At 43.6% G+C, this 23479-nt stretch overlaps 1 protein-coding gene across 1 annotated transcript in view; it reads left to right on the plus strand.

Annotated features, from left to right (window-relative positions):
• The window catches only part of JMJD7 (jumonji domain containing 7), a 149342-nt gene that overhangs the window by 70521 nt on the left and 55342 nt on the right, over window positions 1-23479 (plus strand). The window contains exon 2 of the mRNA XM_063440087.1: window positions 3155-3308. Within this exon, the coding sequence (XP_063296157.1) occupies window positions 3155-3308 (154 nt within the window). The remainder of the gene's footprint in view (window positions 1-3154; window positions 3309-23479) is intronic.

Here is a 23479-nt window from a genome sequence, read left to right on the forward strand (position 1 = left end):
CCTTTTCAAATCACTGTAAAACCTGTACTTGAGGGGCACTGTTGTACTCGTGAGACATTACTCTACACAGATATGAGCGTTTTAGAGCAGTAAAATGTATATCATTGGTGAAATGGCAGTTTATGTGTGAAAAATGCAAATAAATAAATTTAAACACTAATTTTGGCCAGGGTTTGGCACTAAGTGGCTACTAAAAAATACTGGACATACCCCATTTTGAATACCGTGGGTGGTCTACTTTTACAAATGGTATGTCATGATGGGGTTAATTTTCATTCCCGGGCTGCCATACTATCTCAAAGGCAACATAGGCCAGCAAACCAGTCTGGCAAATATCAAAGTGCAAACATGGAATGGCCTACATTTGACCCCTGTAAGTTTGCAAAAACCCATAAAACCTGTATATTGGGGGCAGTGTTGTACTCAGGAGATGTTGCTGAACACATATTGGGGTGTTCTTTGTCAGTAATACACAAGAGGAGCTGATAATCAATGCCTAAAGTACAATGTGTGTAAAAAATGACTACCCAAACGTTTGACAAAGACTGGTGGTAGAATTAGTGCATGGAAAGTGTTAAAATACCACCATTTGTCCCCTTTTCGAAAATATATGGTTTGATGGGGGTAAATGACATTGTCCGGCATCAAAAATGTCCCAAATAGGACATGGGTGCATGATGACCAGCTGTGAAAATTTGGAAAATTTTAAAAGTTGGAAAACTGGAATGCGCACCCTCCAAATGGGTGGTATCACTGTACTCATGAGATGTTGCTGAACATATATTGGGGTGTTGTTTGGCAGTAACTCTTAACGTTCTCAACACATGTATTCCTTAATTGCTATGTGTGTCAAAAAAATCACCAATATTTTTTTTTTTTAATTTGCCATAGATTGGTGGTAAAATGGTTGCATGAAAAGAGTCAAAATACCACAAGTTTAATACCTTAGGTTGTCTTCTTTAAAAAAAAAAAATATAAACATGTAAAGGGTTATTCAGGGATTCCTGACAGATATCAGTGTTACAATGTAACTCGTTCATTTTGAAAAAAAAAAAGTTGGAAATAGCAAAGTGCTACTTGTACTTATTGCCCTATAACTTGCCAAAACATGTTAACATTAGGTATTTCTAAACTCAGGACAAAATTTAGAAACTATTTAGCACGGGTGTTTTTTGGCGGTTGTAGATGCGTAACAGATTTTGGGGTCAAAGTTAGAAAAAGTTTTTTTTGGGGTTTTTTTTCATTATATTTTATAATATTTTTTATAGTAAATTATATGATATGATGAAAATAATGGTATCTTTAGAAAGACCATTTATTGGCGAGAAAAACAGTATATAATATGTGTGGGTACAGTAAATGAGTAAGAGGAAAATTACAGCTAAACACAAACACCGCAGAAATGTAAAAACAGCCCTGGTTCTTAATGGTTAAAAATTGAAAAACGGTCTGGTCACTAAGGGGTTAATAAAGACCTTACTTAAATTTTGTTTTGGTTGAAAATATATTTTATTTCAGGACAAGTAGATTGGGCTCCCGGTTTAGACCCGTGTATTAGTATTTATTTTTTTATTTCCACACCACTGGAGTTGTCATTTTCCTTGATATTGTCCCCAGGAACAGAAAATACAATTATTGTAATAGCAATAAGTATGTGTAGGGTTTTCTGTAAATGTTGATCCTATTTATTTTCATTTGGTTGTTGTTGGTTGTGTAATTAATTTATTTACCATTTATTAAAAAAAAAAAAATCGGTGTGGGTTTGTGTACATACTACAGATTACGGAACAGCGCGCACATAAAGTAGACGATTTTAAGTAGCTTTATAGAATTTAGAAATGTATTTTTATGTGTGTGCTGTTCTTTAACCTGTATTGTGTATACATTTTGGTCACTACGGCAGCACCATTTCCGCAAATGCATGTTCCGAGTGTGCCACTAATTCCCTTTTGTCTTTGCTCAGTATTGGTTTGTGTGTCTCTCTGCCAGTGAGTGTGCGTATCTGTATGTCTGTCATTGTGTCAAAGCAGTGAGTGTGTATTTAGGTTACAGGCCCCCCTCCGATTTCATGGGGAATGTGTTTTTTACTCTTTATCCTTTTTTCTTTTCTCCACTCCATGCTGCTCTCGCCATGGCTGGCCCTGCCTCCATGGCTGAGATAATCTTGATGATCTCAGCCAAACCAATTATATTCCCACAGAAAATCATTGGGAGTCTATTGCGCATGCGCTGCAAAATGCTGTGCTACGAAAATCAGCATCTCCTCATAGAGATGCATCTCTATGGGAAACATTTAGCGTCTCCATGCAGACGGTAGATGCTGCACACTGTGCAACAGTGGACTAAGAAGCATTTTTAGTTGCCGTCTGAGTGACTATCAATTCAGGTATTACGAGGCAGCAAAATAAACACTGCCTTTTCTCTGCAGGTACCCGTTATAGACACCAGAACCACTACATTAAGCTGCAATGGTTTTTTTGATTATATTGTAAGGCTTGCTAAATCCCAGATCACCATGGCGACTAGAAATCTTTTGTCCTGGGATTGGTCAGCCCTTCCACAGAGGCACCTCGCCAAGGGACATTACAAAGAGGGCCGGCTGAGGCAGCTAGGAGGTGCTCATGGAGTCGTAATCTTCTTACAGTTTTTTCTCTGCTGTTTTGCACTGTTTAATGTTGCCGGAATATGACGTTACTCCGGCCCCACTAGCATCACTAAAGTTTTCACAAGGGAGCAGAGCAAGAACTGTAGGACGATTAGAGAGCACACACTGGACCCCAGAGAAAGGTTCCACTCCAACTCTCACAAAGGTAGGGAAGCTGGGTGGAGTCAAATAAAAATGAGTCATTTGTGAGTGTATGAGAAAATGTACCTTGTCTGTCTTTGTATCTGTTTGTCAGTCTGTCAGAGAGTGGGTCTGTTTAGGTTACCAGCCCCTCTCACAGTGCATGGAAAAAGGGTGCAGGTTTTTTTGTTTTTTTTCCACGCCGTGCTGATCCTGTCTCCATGGCTGAGTTTATCAATGCCATGCTGCACCAATCAGCATCTCCTCTTAGAGATGCATTGAATCAGTGCACCTCTATGGGGTAAAAATCAGCGCCTCCATGCAGAGCAAATGAAAAAATAATTTACATTGTTTTACTTTGTATTTCAGAACTTCAAGGTACTGATTTCATCCCTTACCTCGAAAAGCCACCAATGCCCTTGCAGTTTTATCGAGAATGGCTGTGTCCTAACAGACCTTGTATTATACGCAACGCTATATCTCACTGGCCTGCCCTGCTTAAATGGACAACAGATTATTTACGGTATTTAAGTTAAAAAAATATTCAAAGTAATAGGATTGTTTTTGGCTGTTGTTGCTAAACCCCTAAGGAGAATATGAAACATTTCTTGAATTTACCTGCAGTTCATTTTCAATCTGATTATAGGAGTGATCCTTGTTCTTCTTTTGTATGAGTTGGCATCAAATAAATTATCTATTCTTATAAGTAATTGTAGGTTCAGATTTATCTCAACTTAAAATTATTTGTTTGCTGACAATATTTTCATAATGGGACACTATAGGCACCCAGACTACCTCATCTCATTGAAGCAATATGGGTTCTAGTCCCCTTAATCCTGCAAGTAAAAACATTGCAGTTTTAGAGCATCTGCAATGTTTACATTGCAGGGTTAATACAGCCTCTAGTGGCTGTCTATTGGACAGCCACTAAAGGCGCTTTCTGCAATTTCACAGAGTTTATCTGCATGTTGATTTCTAGCATTTTTCAAGTCTCCATAGAAAAGCATTGAATTAATGCTTTTCTATGGGGAAGGCCTAAGGCACACGCACATTAGGTTCCTCTTCGCTCCGAAGTGGGAGAAGACGGAGCCAGTGCAGAGGTGAGAATCAGGTAAGTGAACAAAGGGTTTTTAACGCTTTGATTGCTGCAGGGAGGTGCTGCAGAGGCAGAAGGACACTGTAGTGTTAAGAATACAGCTTTTATTCCTAACACTATAGTGTTCCTTTAAGTACTACTCTTGATCTTATTACCTGGGATTGCCTAATTCAAAATATATCCGTAAATTATAATAATCACAAGCTACATCGATTTTGGCGTGCCACTGATTTGCCCTGATAAGACGGCCTACCAGGCTGTCATTCAAACAGTACAGAACTCTTTGTTCTGGGTGATGTCAACTTTGTCCCTATTGGGCATTCTGCACACTCTAAAGGGAAAGGCCTCTCATTCTGATCAGGAGGGACTTCAGTGCTAGTGCACCAATAATCCAGCAGTCAACTGGTGGACTTGCATCTTTCCTATGCAAATGTCTCCATTTAAAGGAATGCATTAATGACAACATTCCTAAAGCAAAAGATTCTCCATGTCACCAGTAGGACAGGCATCTTTTGCTAAGAAAAATGCCCATTGTGTCTTTGTGGACTTTCAGATTCTGAATGCCATCACTGGCAATTCCTATTCACCAACACTCATTCCTGAATTGCTGAAACCCCTGAAAAGAATGGCAAGATCTTTATTGATCACTGTAGGAGGGACAGTTGATTATGAGTTTACCTTAATTTTATCACATCACAGGAGGCTTCCTATTTTGCATAACTTTCTTTACTTTATGCCTCCAGCAGCACAAGTCAATCAATAAATTTTTTTAAACCAGTCAGTAACAGGTATCACATCCATATATAAAGCCCTGACAGACACATTACTTCCTCAAGGCACAGGTCAGAGTATTTGCTCTAAACTGTCTTTTCATTTATATTGCAATCGTCATTGTATTTTGACATTTATGGTGTGGTATTCATCCCCTGTAACCCTTCTCGCTACTTTAACCGGATTTTTACTGTTCGTTATATTATTTGATCTGTAGGTCTGCTGGCACTGTTTCCTTTCTAATTCATATTCCACTAGCCTCACGCGGATCGCTGCATTTGACCATGATCGCGCATTTTTATTTATCGGTGCTGGGACTTCAAGGCAAGGTCTCTGGGGGTTGAGGGTGCCGGGGGACTCTGTACTCTGTACGGCGCATTTGCGTGCGAATGGTGGCCATCTGGAATCTCGAAGCACTCGCGAGATTCACGTCGGCCATTTTGTTTAGCCCGTTCGGGATTCCCACAAACTGGCAGCTAGCTCTATACAGTTCCTTGATAAATAACTACTGTAAACCTTATATATGTACAGCTTCTAGGCATGAATGTATACGAATTAACCCCTGATGTGTGCACATAGTGTGATCATTACACAGTCTGTTTGCAGGGAGATAGATTAAGAGCCGTTAACTTGTCCAGCTCCTTACTCCCACTGGACCTTCCAACCACTTGGATACACTCCCTCTCCATAGGGATACATTGACCAGGATACAGTGGTATATGCACATAACGCAGTGTTTAACAGAGGAGACCCCCCTTACGCTGGGTGACCCAGCGTGGCAGACCCGTGTTGCCGAAGACTCTTCACCACGACGGGAGACCCAGGTAAGCACCCCACGACCCTTCCCCTGACTGTAGCTAATAGACTCTTAGCTTGGGATACCCCTGAGGAGTTTGGGAGAAACCCTTCCCTTCAGAAATACTGGGAGAAAGCCGAGACTGGGGGGGATGAACACGAAAGGTTTGTCTGGGACAAAGATAGGTTGTATAGAATAACGGAAGGTAGGAAGAGAGGATGCACCCCTTCCCAGAAGCGCCAACTCGTGGTACCCCGAAAGTACCGGTTGGAACTTCTCTGAATTGGGCACGACATCCCCTTAGCAGAACACCTGGGTGGTAACCGCACGACTTATCGGATCACCCAGACCTTCTTTTAGCCAGCGATCTCTAAGAACGTGCAGTGTTACTGCAGCACGTGCGATGTCTGTCAGCAAGGGGTGAAAAGATAACTCTAAAACCATACATCCAATTCATATAAAAAACATATTCACAATCAATCCATTCAGGGGAACAACATATCAAAAAATGGCATGAATCAGACCAGGGGTTCAGAAGTTAGTAAAATATATTTTGGGCCCTGTGGCAAACCTAGCCACTTCTGGAACACTGGACTTTACTTGTCATAAAGGTTGTCTGTATTGTATACTGTGTAATGTATGTATTCTGCTGTGTATTATGTGACCATTGTAATTCGTACGCTAGCAGCCGTAAGCCGCTAGCATTCAGTTACTTCGTTTCACGAACAGCGACTATCCGGGCTGTTCGTGAAACAAATATGGGCCCCCCTGATAGACCACACATTAAGAGACGTGTGGCGCTCGTTAACCGATTGCAATCGGTAATTAAGTGTATTCCTAGGTGGCCGTCGTTCGACTACAGACCACGCAGCGGTCGGCCATCTTGGATTCTTTGTCTCCCCAACGGTGTTTTGTCGTCGAGCGTGTGGAACTAAAAACGGCTACTCGACGACACGAACACCGCTGTACTTCCAGGCCGTTCGGGAGCTCCGGTATTCCCCTATTATGTTTCCCCATTGGTATTCTGTACTTTGAAACGAATTGAAATAATAAATGTATTTCGTACGGCGTTCGGTTGTTTCAGCTGGGATCTGAGCGGCATTCACACGAAAGGTGCACTCAGACCCCAGCTATCTACCGAACGTCCGTTCGTCTGAATAGCATGAATACTGGGAAAGTTGTGAATTTAAATGTAAAATGCCGGTTCTGCTGCACGGAGGGATAATCCACTTAACGGTATATTTCAGTAAGAGTGTCCCTCTCGTGCAGCAGTGCCTGATGGGAGAAAAGCTCCAAATGTTAAGTCCCCCATGTAGTCCCTTACTGTGTTACCCCTGCCAGGTCAGTAAGGAAACCCCTTGCATGGGGACTTGCATAAATACTGGAAGTTCTGAATAAAGCAGTTAGTTGACTCCCAGACTGTGTTTCGTCCGGTTATTGGGAGGATTGGGGATATTGCCTTACTTTTCAGCGCTGACTGTGGATTTACCTGTTATACCAGCGGAGATCGTGGATTCTAATATTGCACTCCTCTACAGGCCCTGGCTGGCACATGGCTATCTGGCCCAGACCGGTTTCAGAGTCTTCTATCCTGGAGATAATTGAGAAGTAATTCAATTATCTCCCAGGACAGAGACAAGACTCCATTATGCACATGGTGAGCACAAAGCATTAAAATACTATAAAATACACAGTCACATTTTATACATAAAACACATACATGTCACATATCCCCAGATAGCTGGGATCTGAGCGCACAAAACTACCGAATAGCGCTCAGATCCTGTTCACACAGTTCAATTGCCATGGAGCCGAAGTCTTTAACTACACGAATGGGCTCCATGGTATAGCTATCTGGGTTAACACATTCACATAAAGTCGGGTTCATAGTCCAAAGGCAAGAGGACACGTGGCGAGGTCGGTTTCGCCACATTTCTCCCCTTTACCATCCAGACTAACAGGATATCTGATCTCCTGTCGGTCAGTGCCCTGGTTAGTCCAGCAACCCACCCACGAAGCACAAACAGTAGTACAGCCCACCCGCAATAAATGGTTACTACACCTGAGTAAGAGATAAACTTGTCCCGGTCCAGGTGCCTCACCACAGCTGTGCGGGAAACTGGTAGGCTGCCTTGGTGGGTTGCTGAGTGGGCAGAGACCAGCTGTACTCTGCCCTGGTGCCAGCGCTACCACAGAAGTAGCCTGGTTTGAGCCTGGTTGTGGAAGGGGGAGACCGATTGTCTCCCCTCTGGATACACCGCTCTGTGGCTGGGGGACAGGACCGACCGTCCCCACCCCTTGCGCTGCAAGTGCAGAGACCATGGTCCCATCTGCACGGTTGTGGGGCTCCACATCTCCCCTTGGTGGGTTAGGTTGTCGCTAGGGAGAGGGGGCAACAAACTCCTCTCCCTTACACACTCCCAGCCGCTGGGGAGCAGGGCTGCCCCTCTGTACTCCCTGTAGGCAGGGCGCAGAGACCACGGTCCCATCTGCGCTGGTGAGGGACTTACTGTCTCCCCTTGGTGGGCTATGCTGCCGCTGGAGAGAGGGGGTAACAAACTCCTCTCTCTGCACTGTAAACTGCCGCTGGGGAGAAGGGGTAACAGGCTCCTCTCCCTGACACTGTCTCTACCGGAGGGGGAAACCGACTGCCTCCCCTTCCAATACCTTGTCTTGCTGTTGGGGATCAGGACAGCCTGTCCTTATCCCCAGTGGTGTAGGTACAGAGACTGCGGTCCCATCTGCACTGTTGTGGGGCTTACTGTCTCCCCTTGGTGTGCTAGACTGCCGCCGGGGAGCAAGGACGGCACCTTCAGCCCCCTGTAACACACACTGCCGCTGGGGATCTGGGCCGACTGCCCAGCACCCCTGTAGGGCCGGTAGAGAGACCTTGGTCCCATCTCCACCTGCCCTCTGTGGGTCTTCCCAGGACCAGTCTATGAGGTCCCTCATTTCTGGGGCTGGTTGGGGAGTAGATGGTACAGACTCCAGGTCTCCTGATGACGGACTTGGTGGTTGGGGGGAGGAAGGACGAAACTCAATGCTCCCAATGGTGTACAGTCCATAAACCCCCTCAGGTTAGAATCAGGCAGGGTTACTGTATCAAATAAAAGGGTATAATCCTGTTCGAACTCCCCCTGCTCTGGTGGTACCTGCAAAGTATAAGATGACTGGCTGGAACTGATCAGGTGCTGGTAATCCTGTTCAAGCTCCCATTCCTGGACGGCCAATTCCATCAAGTCTGGCTCCAGGTCTCCAGCCATAGGGAGATCCAGCATGGCCCCTCTATAGTTAAGAATGTCCCAAAACCGGGATTCTGCTGCACTCCCAAAGTCCGGTTCTGCAAAGGCCCCCCATAATAAACCAGGGCCATTGTACTCCTGGCCCTCCGGTTTGTCGAACTTGCCCATTCCGGGGACCCGCTGATCCGCGTACCAACGTAGTGCTTGGTACGCATCATCGATACCCAGTTCTCTCCATGCCAGTGAATTAAGCATAGGTATCCGTAGGGCCACTCTGGTTTGTAATCGCTGCTCCTTGTTGGGAAGAGGCTCACCTCGCCAACGCTGGACACCCTTCAGGGTTTCTTCCCACATCCCCTGTCGGGCGTCTTCTCTGCATGCCAACCTGGATGCCTCTGCTATCGGCTTATTCAGTGTGGCCAAGATGCTCTGTAATCTGCAGTTAAACTCCTCTTCCACCTGGAGCACTGTCCAGGGACTCACTGGTTCTATGCCGCTCCATAATAATTCCTGTGTCTCCAGGGTGTTGTTCCTCTCACACCAGGACGCCATCCCACCGCTTGCCACCAATGTAACGGATCACCTGGCACCCCGACTGGGTACCTCCGTTAAAGGATGCTCCTAGCGTTTCCTGAGGACTCCAAGCACTCTGGCAGACACCACAATCACTGAATCTGAAAAGCATATAAATCCTCTCAAGCCTCTGAATGTTGTAGACAGTTGAATAGGAACCATACGAATAGGTTTGCACTCCTAGCAGTCAAACTGAAACAGCATGCAATAAATCCTCCCCCAAGAATGAGACGACACTTCACTTTGAGGGTAAAAACAGGAACTCCAGATTTATTCACACACTGTCTTATAAAGGATTCTCCCATGCAAGGGAGGGATTTACAATACACCAATCACACAATGGTTACATCCCACAGAATCCCTCCCCTTAGCCTGGGTGGTAATCCAATTGTATAACATGACAGGAGGCTTCGTATTTGCTTTACTAGAACTCCACAGCAGCACAGAAAACAACCAATCAGAAAAAAGTTAAGTACTATAAAACTCCCCTCCTCATGCATCATTCCCTCTTTCTTTGCTGCTCCGCAGACAGTACAGGTCAGAGTACCACTGCCTCCTGCTTATAGTGGGTGGCATGGGATTTAATATGACTTATTTAGGGTTTATGTGGCGAAACCGACCTCGCCACGTGTCCTTGGAGGGGGCTGCTTGCCCGCTTCTTGCCATTGGATTATGGACCAGACTTTATGTGAATGTGTTAACCCAGATAGCTATGCCATGGAGCCCATTCGTGTAGTTAAAGACTTCGGCTCCATGGCAAGTGAACTGTGTGAATAGGATCTGCGCGCTATTCGGTAGTTTTGTGCGCTCAGATCCCAGCTATCTGGGGATATGTGAAATGTTTTTTACTGTCTTTGTGTCCCCATGTGCTCAATGGAGTCTGTCTCTGTGCTGTGAGGTAATTGGATTACTTCTCCAGGAGAGAAGGCTCTGTAAAACCGGCCTGAGCTGGAAAACTAGGGGTTTTAAAAGAGACTTTACTAACTTTCGAACCCCTGGTCTGATCCATGCCATTTTTTAATATGTTGTTCCCCTGAGTGGATTGATTGTGGATATGTAATTTTATGTGAATGTGATGTATGGTTTTGAAGTTATAAATATTGTGTAAAAAGTATATTTTAAACTGTATGAATAATGGGATTATGTGTCACTAAGGGGAGGGGATGTGTGGGTTGCACCCGTGATGCTATTTGATATTTTACACCTCCCCTGTGGGCGGTCTTATATGTGTGAGATGGAAATAAAAGCCAGGCTGGATGTGCCAGTCCAGAGTTCCTGCTTAACCCTCAAAGTGAAGTGTCGTCTCATTATTGGGGGATGATTTATTGTATGCTGTTCCAGTTTGACTGCTAGGAGTGTAAACCTATTCGTATGGTTTCCTATTCAACTGTCTACAGCATTCATATGCTTGAGAGGATTTATACGCTTCTCTGATTCGGTGGTTGTGGTGTCTGCTGCAGTGCTTGGAGTCCTCAGGAAACGCTAGGAGCATCCATTAACGGAGGTACCCAGTCGGGGTGCCAGGCGATCCGTTACATTGGTGGCAAGCGGTGGGATGGCGTCCTAGTGCGAGGTAAAGCAGCTCAGAGACACTGTTTGGATTTACAAATTGAGGGCAACGCTAGCACTCGTGCAGCGCCCCTGGGAGCAGACAAGTATGGAAGGTTCTGGCTCTGGAGATGATTGGCTGGCCGAGGTGAGGCAGCGAGTGGCCGAGTATGGGTATGATATACCCATGGAGACACGCCGGGTGATCTGGAACCAGGTCATGGCCGAGCGAAACACAAGGCTGGGCCGAGAATTCCGACTGGCGAAAGAGAGGAAGTATGCTCAGCAGCAGGAGCGTTACAGCAGCCGAGTAGAGGCTTCATCCGAGGAGGTTAGCCGTCTTTCCCTGAGGCGGCGGGAGGCGGGAGGGTCCTCATAGACTGGTCCTGTGAAGAACCACAACAGGCAGGTAGAGATGGGACCAAGGTCTCTCCACCGGGCCCACCGGGATGCTGGGCAGCCGGCCCAGATCCCCAGCAGCAGCCAGAGTTGCCAGGTGGCCCTTACTCACAAATGTTGAGGGGCCTCACGGATTGGTCCTGGGAAGACCCACAGATGGCAGGTGGACTGCGGTCTCTCTACCGGCCCTACAGGGATGCTGGGCAGTCGGCCCAGATCCCCAGCGGCAGTGTTCGTTACAGGGAGCTGAAGGTGCCATCCTTCCTCCCCAGCGGCAGAATAATTTACCGGGAGGGGAGAGTCTCGTTCCCCCTCCCCAGCGGCAGCCCAGCTCACCAAGGGGAGACAGTAAGCCTCTCACCAGCGCAGATGGGACCGTGGTCTCTGCGCCCTGCCTACAGGGAGTACAGAGGGTCAGCCCTGCTTCCCAGCGGCTGAAAGTGTGTAAGGGAGAGGAGTTTGTTACCCCCTCTCCCCAGCGGCAGCTTAGCCCACCAAGGGGAGACACTAAGTTCCCCACTGGCGCAGATGGAACCAGGGTCTCTGCGTCCAAGCTACAAGGAGTACGGACAGTCGGTCCTACTTCCCAGCGGCAGCCTAGCCCACCAAGGGGAGATGTTAAGCCCCACAACGGTGTAGATGGGACCGTAGTCTCTGCATCTGCACCACCGGGGATAGGGACAGTCTGTCCTGTGTCCCAACAGCAAGCCAAGGTATTGGAAGGTGAGGCAGTCGGTTTTCCCCTCCAGCAGAGAGAGCGTCAGGGAGAGGAGCCTGTTACCCCCTCTCCCCAGCGGCAGCTTACAGTGCAGAGAGAGGAACTTGTTGCACCCTCTCTCCAGCGGCAGCCTAACCCACCAAGGGGAGATGTTACACCCCCCAACGATGCAGATGGGACCGTAGTCTCTGCACTTGCAGCACAAAGGGTAAGGATGGTCGGTCCTCTCCCCCAGCCACAGAGCTGTGTACCCAGAGGGGAGACGGTCGGTCTCCTCCTCCCACAACCAGGCTCCAATCAGGCTACTTCAGTGGTAGCGCTGGCACCAGGGCAGAGTATCGCTGGTCTCTGCTCACTCAGCAACCCACCAAGGCAGTCTACCAGCTCCCCGCACAGCCGTGGTGAGGAACCTGGACCTGGACAAGCTGCTACTTTATCCAGGTGGAGTAAACATTTATTGTGGGTGGGAGGTACTGCTGTTTGTGCTTCGTGGGTGGGTTGCTGGACTAACCAGGGCACTGACCGGCAGGAGGTCAGATACCCTGTTAGTCTGGGGGGTAAAGGGGAGAAGTGTGGCGAAACCGACCTCGCCACGTGTCCTTGGAGTGGGCTGCTTGCCCGCCTCTTGCCTTTGGACTATGGACCAGACTTTATGTGAATGTGTTAACCCAGTTAGCTATGCCATGGAGCCCATTCGTGTAGTTAAAGACTTCGGCTCCATGGCAAGTGAACTGTGTGAATAGGATCTGCGCGCTATTCGGTAGTTTTGTGCGCTCAGATCCCAGCTATCTGGGGATATGTGAAATGTCTGTGTGTTATGTGTAAAAGGTGAATTTATGTATTTTAAAGTGTTTTACGGTCTTTGTGTCCCCATGTGCTCAATGGAGTCTGTCTCTGTGCTGGGAGGTAATTGGATTACTTCTCCAGGAGAGAAGGATCTGTAAAACCGGTCTGAGCTGGAAAGCTAGGGGTTTTAAAAGAGACTTTACTAACTTTTGAACCCCTGGTCTGACCCATGCCATTTTTTATATGTTGTTCCCCTGAGTGGATTGATTGTGGATATGTAATTTTATGTGAATGTGATGTATGGTTTTGAAGTTATAAATATTGTGTAAAAAGTATATTTTAAACTGTATGAATAATGGGATTATGTGTCACTAAGGGGAGGGGATGTGTGGGTTGCACCCGTGATGCTATTTGATATTTTACACCTCCCCTGTGGGTGGTCTTATATGTGTGAGATGGAAATAAAAGCCAGGCTGGATGTGCCAGTCCAGAGTTCCTGCTTAACCCTCAAAGTGAAGTGTCGTCTCATTATTGGGGGAGGATTTATTGTATGCTGTTCCAGTTTGACTGCTAGGAGTGTAAACCTATTCGTATGGTTTCCTATTCAACTGTCTACAGCATTCATATGCTTGAGAGGATTTATACGCTTCTCTGATTCGGTGGTTGTGGTGTCTGCTGCAGTGCTTGGAGTCCTCAGGAAACGCTAGGAGCATCCATTAACGGAGGTACCCAGTCGGGGTGCCAGGCGATCCGTTACATTGGTGGCAAGCGGTGGGATGGCGTCCTAGTGCGAGGTAAAGCAGCTCAGAGACACTGTTTGGATTTACAAATTGAGGGCAACGCTAGCACTCGTGCAGCGCCCCTGGGAGCAGACAAGTATGGAAGGTTCTGGCTCTGGAGATGATTGGCTGGCCGAGGTGAGGCAGCGAGTGGCCGAGTATGGGTATGATATACCCATGGAGACACGCCGGGTGATCTGGAACCAGGTCATGGCCGAGCGAAACACAAGGCTGGGCCGAGAATTCCGGCTGGCGAAAGAGAGGAAGTATGCTCAGCAGCAGGAGCGTTACAGCAGCCGAGTAGAGGCTTCATCCGAGGAGGTTAGCCGTCTTTCCCTGAGGCGGCGGGAGGAACCCGAAGTGGGGGTCCTCATAGACTGGTCCTGTGAAGAACCACAACAGGCAGGTAGAGATGGGACCAAGGTCTCTCCACCGGGCCCACCGGGATGCTGGGCAGCCGGCCCAGATCCCCAGCAGCAGCCAGAGTTGCCAGGTGGCCCTTACTCACAAATGTTGAGGGGCCTCACGGATTGGTCCTGGGAAGACCCACAGATGGCAGGTGGACTGCGGTCTCTCTACCGGCCCTACAGGGATGCTGGGCAGTCGGCCCAGATCCCCAGCGGCAGTGATCGTTACAGGGAGCTGAAGGTGCCATCCTTCCTCCCCAGCGGCAGAATATTTTCCTGGGAGGGGAGAGTCTCGTTCCCCCTCCCCAGCGGCAGCCCAGCTCACCAAGGGGAGACAGCCTCTCACCAGCGCAGATGGGACCGTGGTCTCTGCGCCCTGCCTACAGGGAGTACAGAGGGTCAGCCCTGCTTCCCAGCGGCTGAAAGTGTGTAAGGGAGAGGAGTTTGTTTCCCCCTCTCCCCAGCGGCAGCTTAGCACACCAAGGGGAGACAGTAAGTCCCACACCAGCGCAGATGGGACCGTGGTCTCTGCGCCCAAGTTACAGGGAGCTGAAGGGGCCGTCCTTGCTCCACAGCGGCAGTCTACGGTTAAGGGAGAGGAGTTTGTTACCCCCTCTCCCCAGCGGCAGCTTAGCCCACCAAGGGGAGACACTAAGTTCCTGTCAGGATCGGGACAGGGATCCAACACGCAGAGTACAAACAGTAGCCAGGTACGTATACCGGACCTTAGAATGGCCGGACTAACGTAAGTAGTACAGTAGAGAATGGTCAAAGACAAGCCGAGGTCGAGGGTAACAGAAGACAGGTAAGCGATAGACAAGCCGAATCAAGGGTAACAGAGATAAGCAGAGTAGAGCAAACAAGGCGGGTCAAAACCAAAAGGGATCACTAGAAAACACGAGCACTGATTGACTAGAACAAGCTAGAACCACGACAGGGCAATGAGCTAATGAAAGAAGCACTGTTAAATGCCCTGTTCAGATAAGTAGACACACCTCCGACGAGTCCTGATTGGTCCTGAACCAATTGAGTGACAGGTCGTTCCGGGTTGACGTCCTGACGTCGACTTCCGGACGTCATGCTATAAAAGGGAGTCACTCCCTCGCGGCCGGCTTTGCATGACCGGATGGACCGCGAGGAAGAGGGAAATCAGGCCGTCCGGATGGATGAACGACTAAGTCTCTACCTCTCTCGGAGGTAGAGACCTCAGGTACCCTGACAGTACCCCCCCTCTCAGATACGCCCACCGGGCGGAAGGAACCAGGACGAGAAGGGAAGCGAGAGTGAAATGCCCTGCGGAGGCGGGGAGCATGAACATCCTCCTGAGGTACCCAACTTCTCTCCTCAGGACCATATCCTCTCCAATCGACCAGATATTGTACTTTCCCCCGGGAGATTCGAGAATCGAAGATGGAATTGACCTCATACTCCTCCTGACCCTCCACCTGAACAGAGCGAGGAGGGGCGATCGTGGAGGAGAATCTGTTACAAACTAGTGGTTTCAGCAACGAAACATGGAACGAGTTAGGAATGCGTAAGGTAGTAGGCAAAGCTAGACGATACGCAACTGGGTTAATTTGAGCCAACACCCTGTAAGGTCCAATATACCGAGGAGCGAACTTCATGGAAGGCACTTTTAACCGAATGTTTCTAGTACTTAACCATACTCTATCGCCTGGAACAAACACCGGTGCTGCCCTTCTACGTTTGTCAGCGTGTTTTTTCACCAGCATAGAATTGTGCAGAAGAATTTGTCGAGTCTGGTCCCACAACTTCCTTAAATTGGCAACATGGACATCAACCGACGGTACCCCTTGGGAAGAAGACTCCGAAGGAAGAATGGAAGGATGAAAGCCATAATTCATGAAGAAGGGGCTAGAATGCGTAGAATCACAAACGAGATTGTTGTGTGCAAACTCCGCCCAAGGAATCAAACCGACCCAATCGTCCTGGTGTTCAGAAACGAAACAACGTAGATATTGTTCAACCTTTTGGTTGGTGCGTTCAGCAGCTCCATTGGACTGAGGATGGTAGGCAGAAGAAAAATTCAATTTGATGCCTAGTTGAGAGCAGAAGGACTTCCAAAAACGGGAAACAAATTGGGAACCTCTGTCAGATACAATTTGGGCAGGTATCCCATGTAAACGGAAGATCTCCCTAGCGAATATCTCTGCTAATTTGGGCGAAGATGGGAGTTTAGGTAAGGGAATGAAGTGAGCCATCTTAGTAAATCTGTCCACCACAGTGAGGATGTTATGGGCACATGCAAATATTACAAGTTTTAGAATGAAATGTTGTATTTCTTAAACTGTGTACTTTGTCTTTAACCCCTTAAGGACACATGACATGTGTGACATGTCATGATTCCCTTTTATTCCAGAAGTTTGGTCCTTAAGGGGTTAAGAGATATTGCAAATTGAAAAGGTGTTAGAAATAGAACATATTGTTTTTCATAGATGTTTCTTTAAGCAATAACCTCAGTGCATAATATGTTTGCGCCATTTTGTCCCAGACGAATTACAATAACAATAATGCATAAACAAGCTTCAAGGCTATGCTACGACTCTTTCAGTACACAATATACTGTGGTAACCCCAAGTTAATGGAACTTCCCCAAATCCCGGAATCTCCCACGACTGTGCACTTACGTCTTAGTATAAACAACAGATAAGCTATTCAGACTTTGGGAAGCCATCTTGTCTCTTGAACTTGATGGAAGTTCCCCAGGTCCGGGAGTTTCCCATGACGTGTGCACTTGCTTTTAGTTATGGACTTTTTCATATTTGAACTATGGTGACTCTAAAATGACGACACTTAAGGTATAAATAGGTGTACTTTTAAATGTTAACACACAGAGGAGAGACTTGGAGACAGACGCTGCTCCATCTTAAAATGACTGCGAGGCTGACATGATGACATGTTCAGAAGGGTATGTTAACCCATTAATGATATTTGCAAGCATTTAATTTCATCTTATAAACTCTGCTATAATGGATTTGATATGTCTACATTTATATTTTTTATATAATAAATATCTAAAAGACAAAATCTTTTGCTTCCAAGACAATCCTTATTTTATATTGTATTCTCAATTATTTACATATGTTAAATAGAGGATCTCTTACTAACTATATAACATTATGGCTAAGATATCTGTATGGTTAGCCCTGCTAAGTTCTATGCTTTAAGACATTATAGAGGTAAATAAGGGAACCGCCCACGGTTACAATTGGCGACCACGAAGGGACTTGTACTTGGAAGCGTTAAATAAAAAATAATAAATACCTAGGTAACCTCTTATACGTAAGAGAAGACACAATACTTTGTCATGGCACAAGTCTTGAAATATCAAGAATCTAATGAGCTATTTGTAGCCCAGACTCAGAGAGAGATCTTGATCATTAGAGATGATTTTAATGTGAACTTGTACAAGGCACTTTAAGTTCAGGTGCCAGGTACATTGTAATTAGCATACAATGCTGAAATTGTGGATATTAATATCATAAGAGAGCAAATATACATATTTGGTAAACTCCCTGATATGCCTAATACACCAGCACAGCACGGTCCAATAGTTCCAGGACAGTGGATTGCAGGCAGGGGGATATGTTCTCTTTGTAGCTGCTTAGTATGCATGCGCAAGAAAAAGATTGATGCAAGATGTTGTCAAAAGAAAAGTGATAAGACAGAGCGATGAAATTTGAAGTCTAATTCCAAGAATGCAAAGAAAATTGCATTATGGCTTAATGAAAATATTCATGCCACATAAGCAACAGACAGACAGGATTTTTAATTATTGCATTACTGCATTCTGGATTCCAATCTCCACTATAAAAGAAAAGTTTTATAAAACAGCGATAATTTCCATATTGTCAGTTACGCTAGCTGTTCATTAAAAAGCAGGAATTATAACAGCATAACTGTTTTTGGAGTCTGGAGTTTCCAGCCAAGGTTGCGGAGATAGGCGACATGTAAACATTCCAAGGAATTGAGAAGTTGTCGTTTTATATTCCAAATTATGAACAACATTATTACATACAGCCATAAAGAGAAAGACATGGCTTTTAAATATATTCAGTGCAGTACAATGCAGTACACTGCAGCATATATTTTGATATAATATATGATAACTAGCTCATATTTTTTCCTTAACAGAGTTGAAATTATACTACCCTCCTAGAAAAAAAGGGCAACAGGTGGTTATACACCCTTTGCTTCTCTAAATGCTCTGCAAAAATAAATATTTATAAAATGATTAAAAATAATATATATGTAAAATAAATCAGGGCAAAATAAAATTGTAACTATACAATGATAACTTTTAAACTGAAATTAATAAAGGCTTATTTAAATAAAATGTTAAATACATTTACAGCTTGAAATGTGACCAAAAGATACTAAATGATGTGTTAAGCAGCCAGCCCAATTCACTAGAATAGCATAAGAATTCTACTATTTAAAGTGCACAATTCCTGCACATAATGACTTTGCTTACTCAGGTACAGTCTTTAGTCTATTGCAATGGCAGGATTAAAATCCACCAATTTTAAAAGGGAAAGCTTACTTAAATAAGTGGTACTATCCCACTGTACCTGTATTGCTAGCAGTAAGGAAATTAGAACAATGATATTGTACTACTGACTGTAATCAGATCAGACACATGTAATCTCAGTGAATTTCATAAACTAGGTTTTCATAAAATAATATAAAATAAGATTAAATATCAAAGTTGTTTATATATAAATGTATATAGACTAGGCAATAAGAGCATTTACATGCATTCAGCAGCCTGCTCTCTCAGAGCCAGAAACGGATTTATAAAAAAAATTAAAATAAAAAGTAGGTATTTAAAAAGTCCACAGTCAACCACACATGAAGGGTGAAATAATTGCTTCTTTAAAAGCTATATGCTGCCGCAATTATGTATATAAATACAGATTAGGGCACAGCGTAGAAAAAATACAGTTTCAAATCTCATATATGGGGATTCAGTTCCACGACATATTGGTGTATCTTACACTAATTCCAGTGGTAGATAGTGCTAATGCTGAAAGAGGCCAATTTTAATAATAATAATAATAAGTTGTAAGAGTATTGTGAATATATATAATGCAAAATTAATTTGATATTGCAAAGCCTGCAATATTCTAAACAGACATTAACAATTAAGACAAAAAGAAAAATCATAATGCATAAAGAAGAATGCATAAAAAATGCAATGCCAATTAAAGTGATAATACTTTGATATATTAAATCACATTGCATATCACATATCTGCTATATGAAAAGTATAATTAAAGTGACTTTACTGTGCAAAGCCCCCTCACATCTATTTTATAGAATACTTTTCTGTGGTCACCTCCAAAGAAGCCTCTGAAACTGGGGTGCTCATCCTAAAAGGAATCAGATTTCACACACAAAAAAAAAATATATATATATATATAATAATAGAAGAGGTATTGTGGGAACATCCAGAACATGCATTTTTGTATATAATCTTAATTTGCAGATATTTTATGCTTTAAAGACATATAAAGGATATTTAATGAAATATGCAGGTATCTTTTTAAAAAAATAAGCAATGTTAAAAAATAAAATAAATAATAATAAAATATATATATATTTTTACCACAATATAAACAGCTTTGTTAAACAGATTTAAGTACAAGTACTTATGTCAAGAAATATACCGAATCCATTTACAACAGGCAGGTTTAGCATAAATGAGAAGTGGGGGATTTATTATTGCCCGAGAAATCTCTGAACATATTCAGAATTTTTGAGAGCAGCAAGTACAGATAGCAGATTGCAATGGACACCATTACAATATTGCTTTGCCAATTGAGGTCAGAGCTTTAAAGAATAAATAAATAAATGTTCTATAGCTCGCTAGACCACTGGCTTTTAATGAACAGTTGGCACAACACTTATAAAATCGTTTGTAATACTGCACATTATAGCTGTGACAACATGATATACAGGGTAAAAATGCTATTTCACTGTTTAATAGACTTACCCAGTATTTAAGGACGACATGTTTCTTGCAAAGTAATCGGGACTTTGAGGGAAGTTCTAACTACGTTTAATTAATTAATTAATTTACTAAAGAAAAAAAGTTGTTTTTCTTTTCCCCTGCTAGTGAATTTTCAGCGCAAGGTCATTTTGTGTTCACAGACTATTCGGATTTTTAAAAAGCTGTTCTTTATCTCACACTACGAACGGCCTTGTAATTCCTATGCACACTAAAAGTTGGCTTTTAAATGTTATTGTTTTAACTTTAATATTTCATAGTTAATACAGAGGATAAAGTAATTTAAAGAAAGTATATTAATTGATAAGATTTCATTTATCTATTTTGGTCCACTATTCACTGATCTCGTCTGGTGTTCAAACAGTTTTTCTTACGATACGTCGTGTGTTTATATCCACAACTGCATTTTGCTTTGTGGTAACAAATTGAAAGCCTGGCATTGTAATACGTGTATGGACATGCTTATAACAAAGCATGGGCCCTCTCCTCATATAGTTGGCCGTTAACAGGCACTTTGATGCAATGTGTCTACCAACGCTTTTCTGTGGTCACTGGATCACAAAAGCATACCCTATCTCTCAGTCATGATGCAGAGTTTATGCTTGCAAGGATATCCAGACCTCATCCACCTGGTATCCGCATAAATACTCCTATCATTTAGAGGGGTCAATTACATAATAACCATTGAAGGTAATATGTTGGTTGTTCTTCCTATAGAGGAAAAATAGACTTGCCCAAAAGCTTTTTCATGGCTAGGACAAGCTCTTATAGAGAGAGGTAATGTACTTCTGACTCCTGAAAAGGAATATTGGTGGCCCAATATGGGAAATACTGTAATTCATGTGTTTAGTAATCATAAGCATTTGCTTATTGCCACATTACTGATGTACTGTTTATTGAAATATTAATATCTAACGTACTTTTTGAATTACTATACATTGGAAGTTTGCCAACATCTCATGGTTATAAATATGTTTTTGTATGTGTTGATGCATGTACCAGGTTTACTTGGATATATCCTGTGCGAAGTGCAACCTCTGATACCACGTTTTCTAGTCTCACTTCCTTAGTATGCATTTGATAATCCCAGGACCATCCATTTGGATGGTGGTCCAGCAGTTACTGCAAAGGAAACCTAAAACTGGGCAACCACATTTGGGTTACTTTGGGATTTCAGTGCCCCAACCACCCCCAAAGTAGTGGGGTTGTGGTCTGGGAAAATGCTGAGGTTAAATGATTATTAACCAAGTTACCAGTTGCTTGCCCCACACAGTGGTATCTATTTATTCCTATGGTACAGATGAGCATTCACAACATACCTGATGATACAAATGGTGAGACACCATATGAAATGTTACATGTTTTTCACTGACAAACATATTTCTGCACCAGGGAGAGCTTAGAACCATTGGTTCTATTAGAGAAATTTAGGGAATTTTTTTTCCAGCCCACCTCACCATGCACCACCACCTATTTCCTACTGTTGGTCAGCTTGTCCTGGAGAGGGTGACTCCGAGAACTTTTACTACAGAGAACAATCAGAGCCAACAGAGAACAGTGAGTTTTGATATTTTACAACCTGCTAAATACTTCCAGGACGTTCACAGAACCACTGACTGACACAATGGATGCTGTTAAAGATGACAAGATAAAACAAACAGAGGACGACAGAAATGCCACTAGAACACAGCCACCAGAATCATAGCCACGTAACAGACTGAATCATGATCTGACATCTGAACCTGCAAATGTGAAGGAGAAAGGATGAACAGACAGGCATGATACATTCACAGTTAACATGGAATGTATGAAAAATGAATCAACATCATTATCGGAAAGACTCTGGAGAAAACAGACTGAACCTGAATTATCTTATACAGTAAGAAAGAAATGCAAAGATGGAAGCAAAAGGATGCTAGAAAATTGGTTATGGTGTCTCCTTCTTACAATCTGCAGCATTATCATAACATCAACCCAAGCTGTCGTTTTAAAACTGCATTGGGATTATGTTAACAAGCAGGAAGCACCTGAACTGACTTGGACTGCACATTATACAAGTTCTTTGATCGTGAGGACTGCCTCCAAGAACTATCTCAAAAGGAGAGACACAGCTCACAGTGCAATGATTGCTAATGTGACCTACACTGGTATTTCACAAGGAACCTATTGAGATCATTCCAAAAAACGATTATACATGAGAGAGATGTGATTGGACTATTTCAAATCCTAATAATGGACTCAACGATGATGGCAAAGCATGCTGAAATCAGAAAAAGATGGGACAGATGCTTGTGAAAGACTTTGGATGCACCTATGAAGGTGATTAAGAAAATACTTTGCCATATAATTTATCATTGAATGACTACCGCAAACAGCCTTCTTATGCTGAAAAGAAGTGCTATGCTAATTCTGGACATTGCTATTATCCAGACAGAAGATGACCGGAAAAAGAAATAAAGGCTGATAATTGTCAACACCCAGCTGTTTCTCAAGATGGAACATGGTACTGAGAAAACCTGATTGATTATCAAAGCACCTCACAGTACAAGACACAGATTGTTGCCTACAACTCAGAAAACGTGGTTAATAGGAAGGAGCAGAAGAGGAATGTGGATTTCCTACTGGAGTGAAAAACCATCCTGGAACAATATGCTGTAACAATGAACTTTATTATGACATTTGGTGGCATATGAATTTGAATTCGGCAGAAACATATCAATTAACGAAAGAAACCTTGATGCAATTAATAAATAATAACAACACAGGCCTACTAAGAGCAGATGCCCTGCCAAGAGAATGGAATATAAAAGGCCAGCAAAATCTGTCAGAAACCTGACATCACGGGACACTTGTACTAAAGCACGATTTGCAGCTTTTCTTAAACTCTACATATTATGTACATACCTGCAAAGCAAGCAACTCCTGTAAACATAAACACAGAGACATTGCTACAACAAGGAATCTGTAATTGTTCTGTTGCAGATGTGCTCTACCGATGTACTCCTTGCTATTTTGGTATAACTATACCAATCAAAACGTTAAATGGCTCCATAGAATCAAACGACAAAGGATTTTTGCTATATTCTGGACTTCCAGGAATGTGGTGCATGGACAGAAAAATTATAATTACTAAAGCAATCATGCTACTTTTTTCCCTGTATCAGAAATGTGTCAGTGACAATGTGTAATATAATACAGATACTATAACTAATGGTATAAAATAAACACATAATGTGTTAATTACAAAGGTGGATAGACTTTGTGAATATCTGAAACGCAATTGAAGATTATTGCTAAAATGCCATATGCAGCTGCAGTCTGGCCTACAAACAAATATATTAGACATAAAGGATAAGAGCATAACAGCTAATTATCCAGATGAATAATTGAATCATGATAGTTAAAGAACATATGACTACAATAACAACTGCAATAATGATTGTTTTAACCTTAAAAGAAAATTTAAAATGTTTTTATTACATCAGAAACTACTCGATATTCGTTTAAGTTTGCAGAGTGGTATAATTAATACAATCTAATTAATATAA

This window comes from Pelobates fuscus, chromosome 13 (genome assembly GCF_036172605.1).
Source record: "Pelobates fuscus isolate aPelFus1 chromosome 13, aPelFus1.pri, whole genome shotgun sequence".
Taxonomy (NCBI): domain Eukaryota; kingdom Metazoa; phylum Chordata; class Amphibia; order Anura; family Pelobatidae; genus Pelobates; species Pelobates fuscus.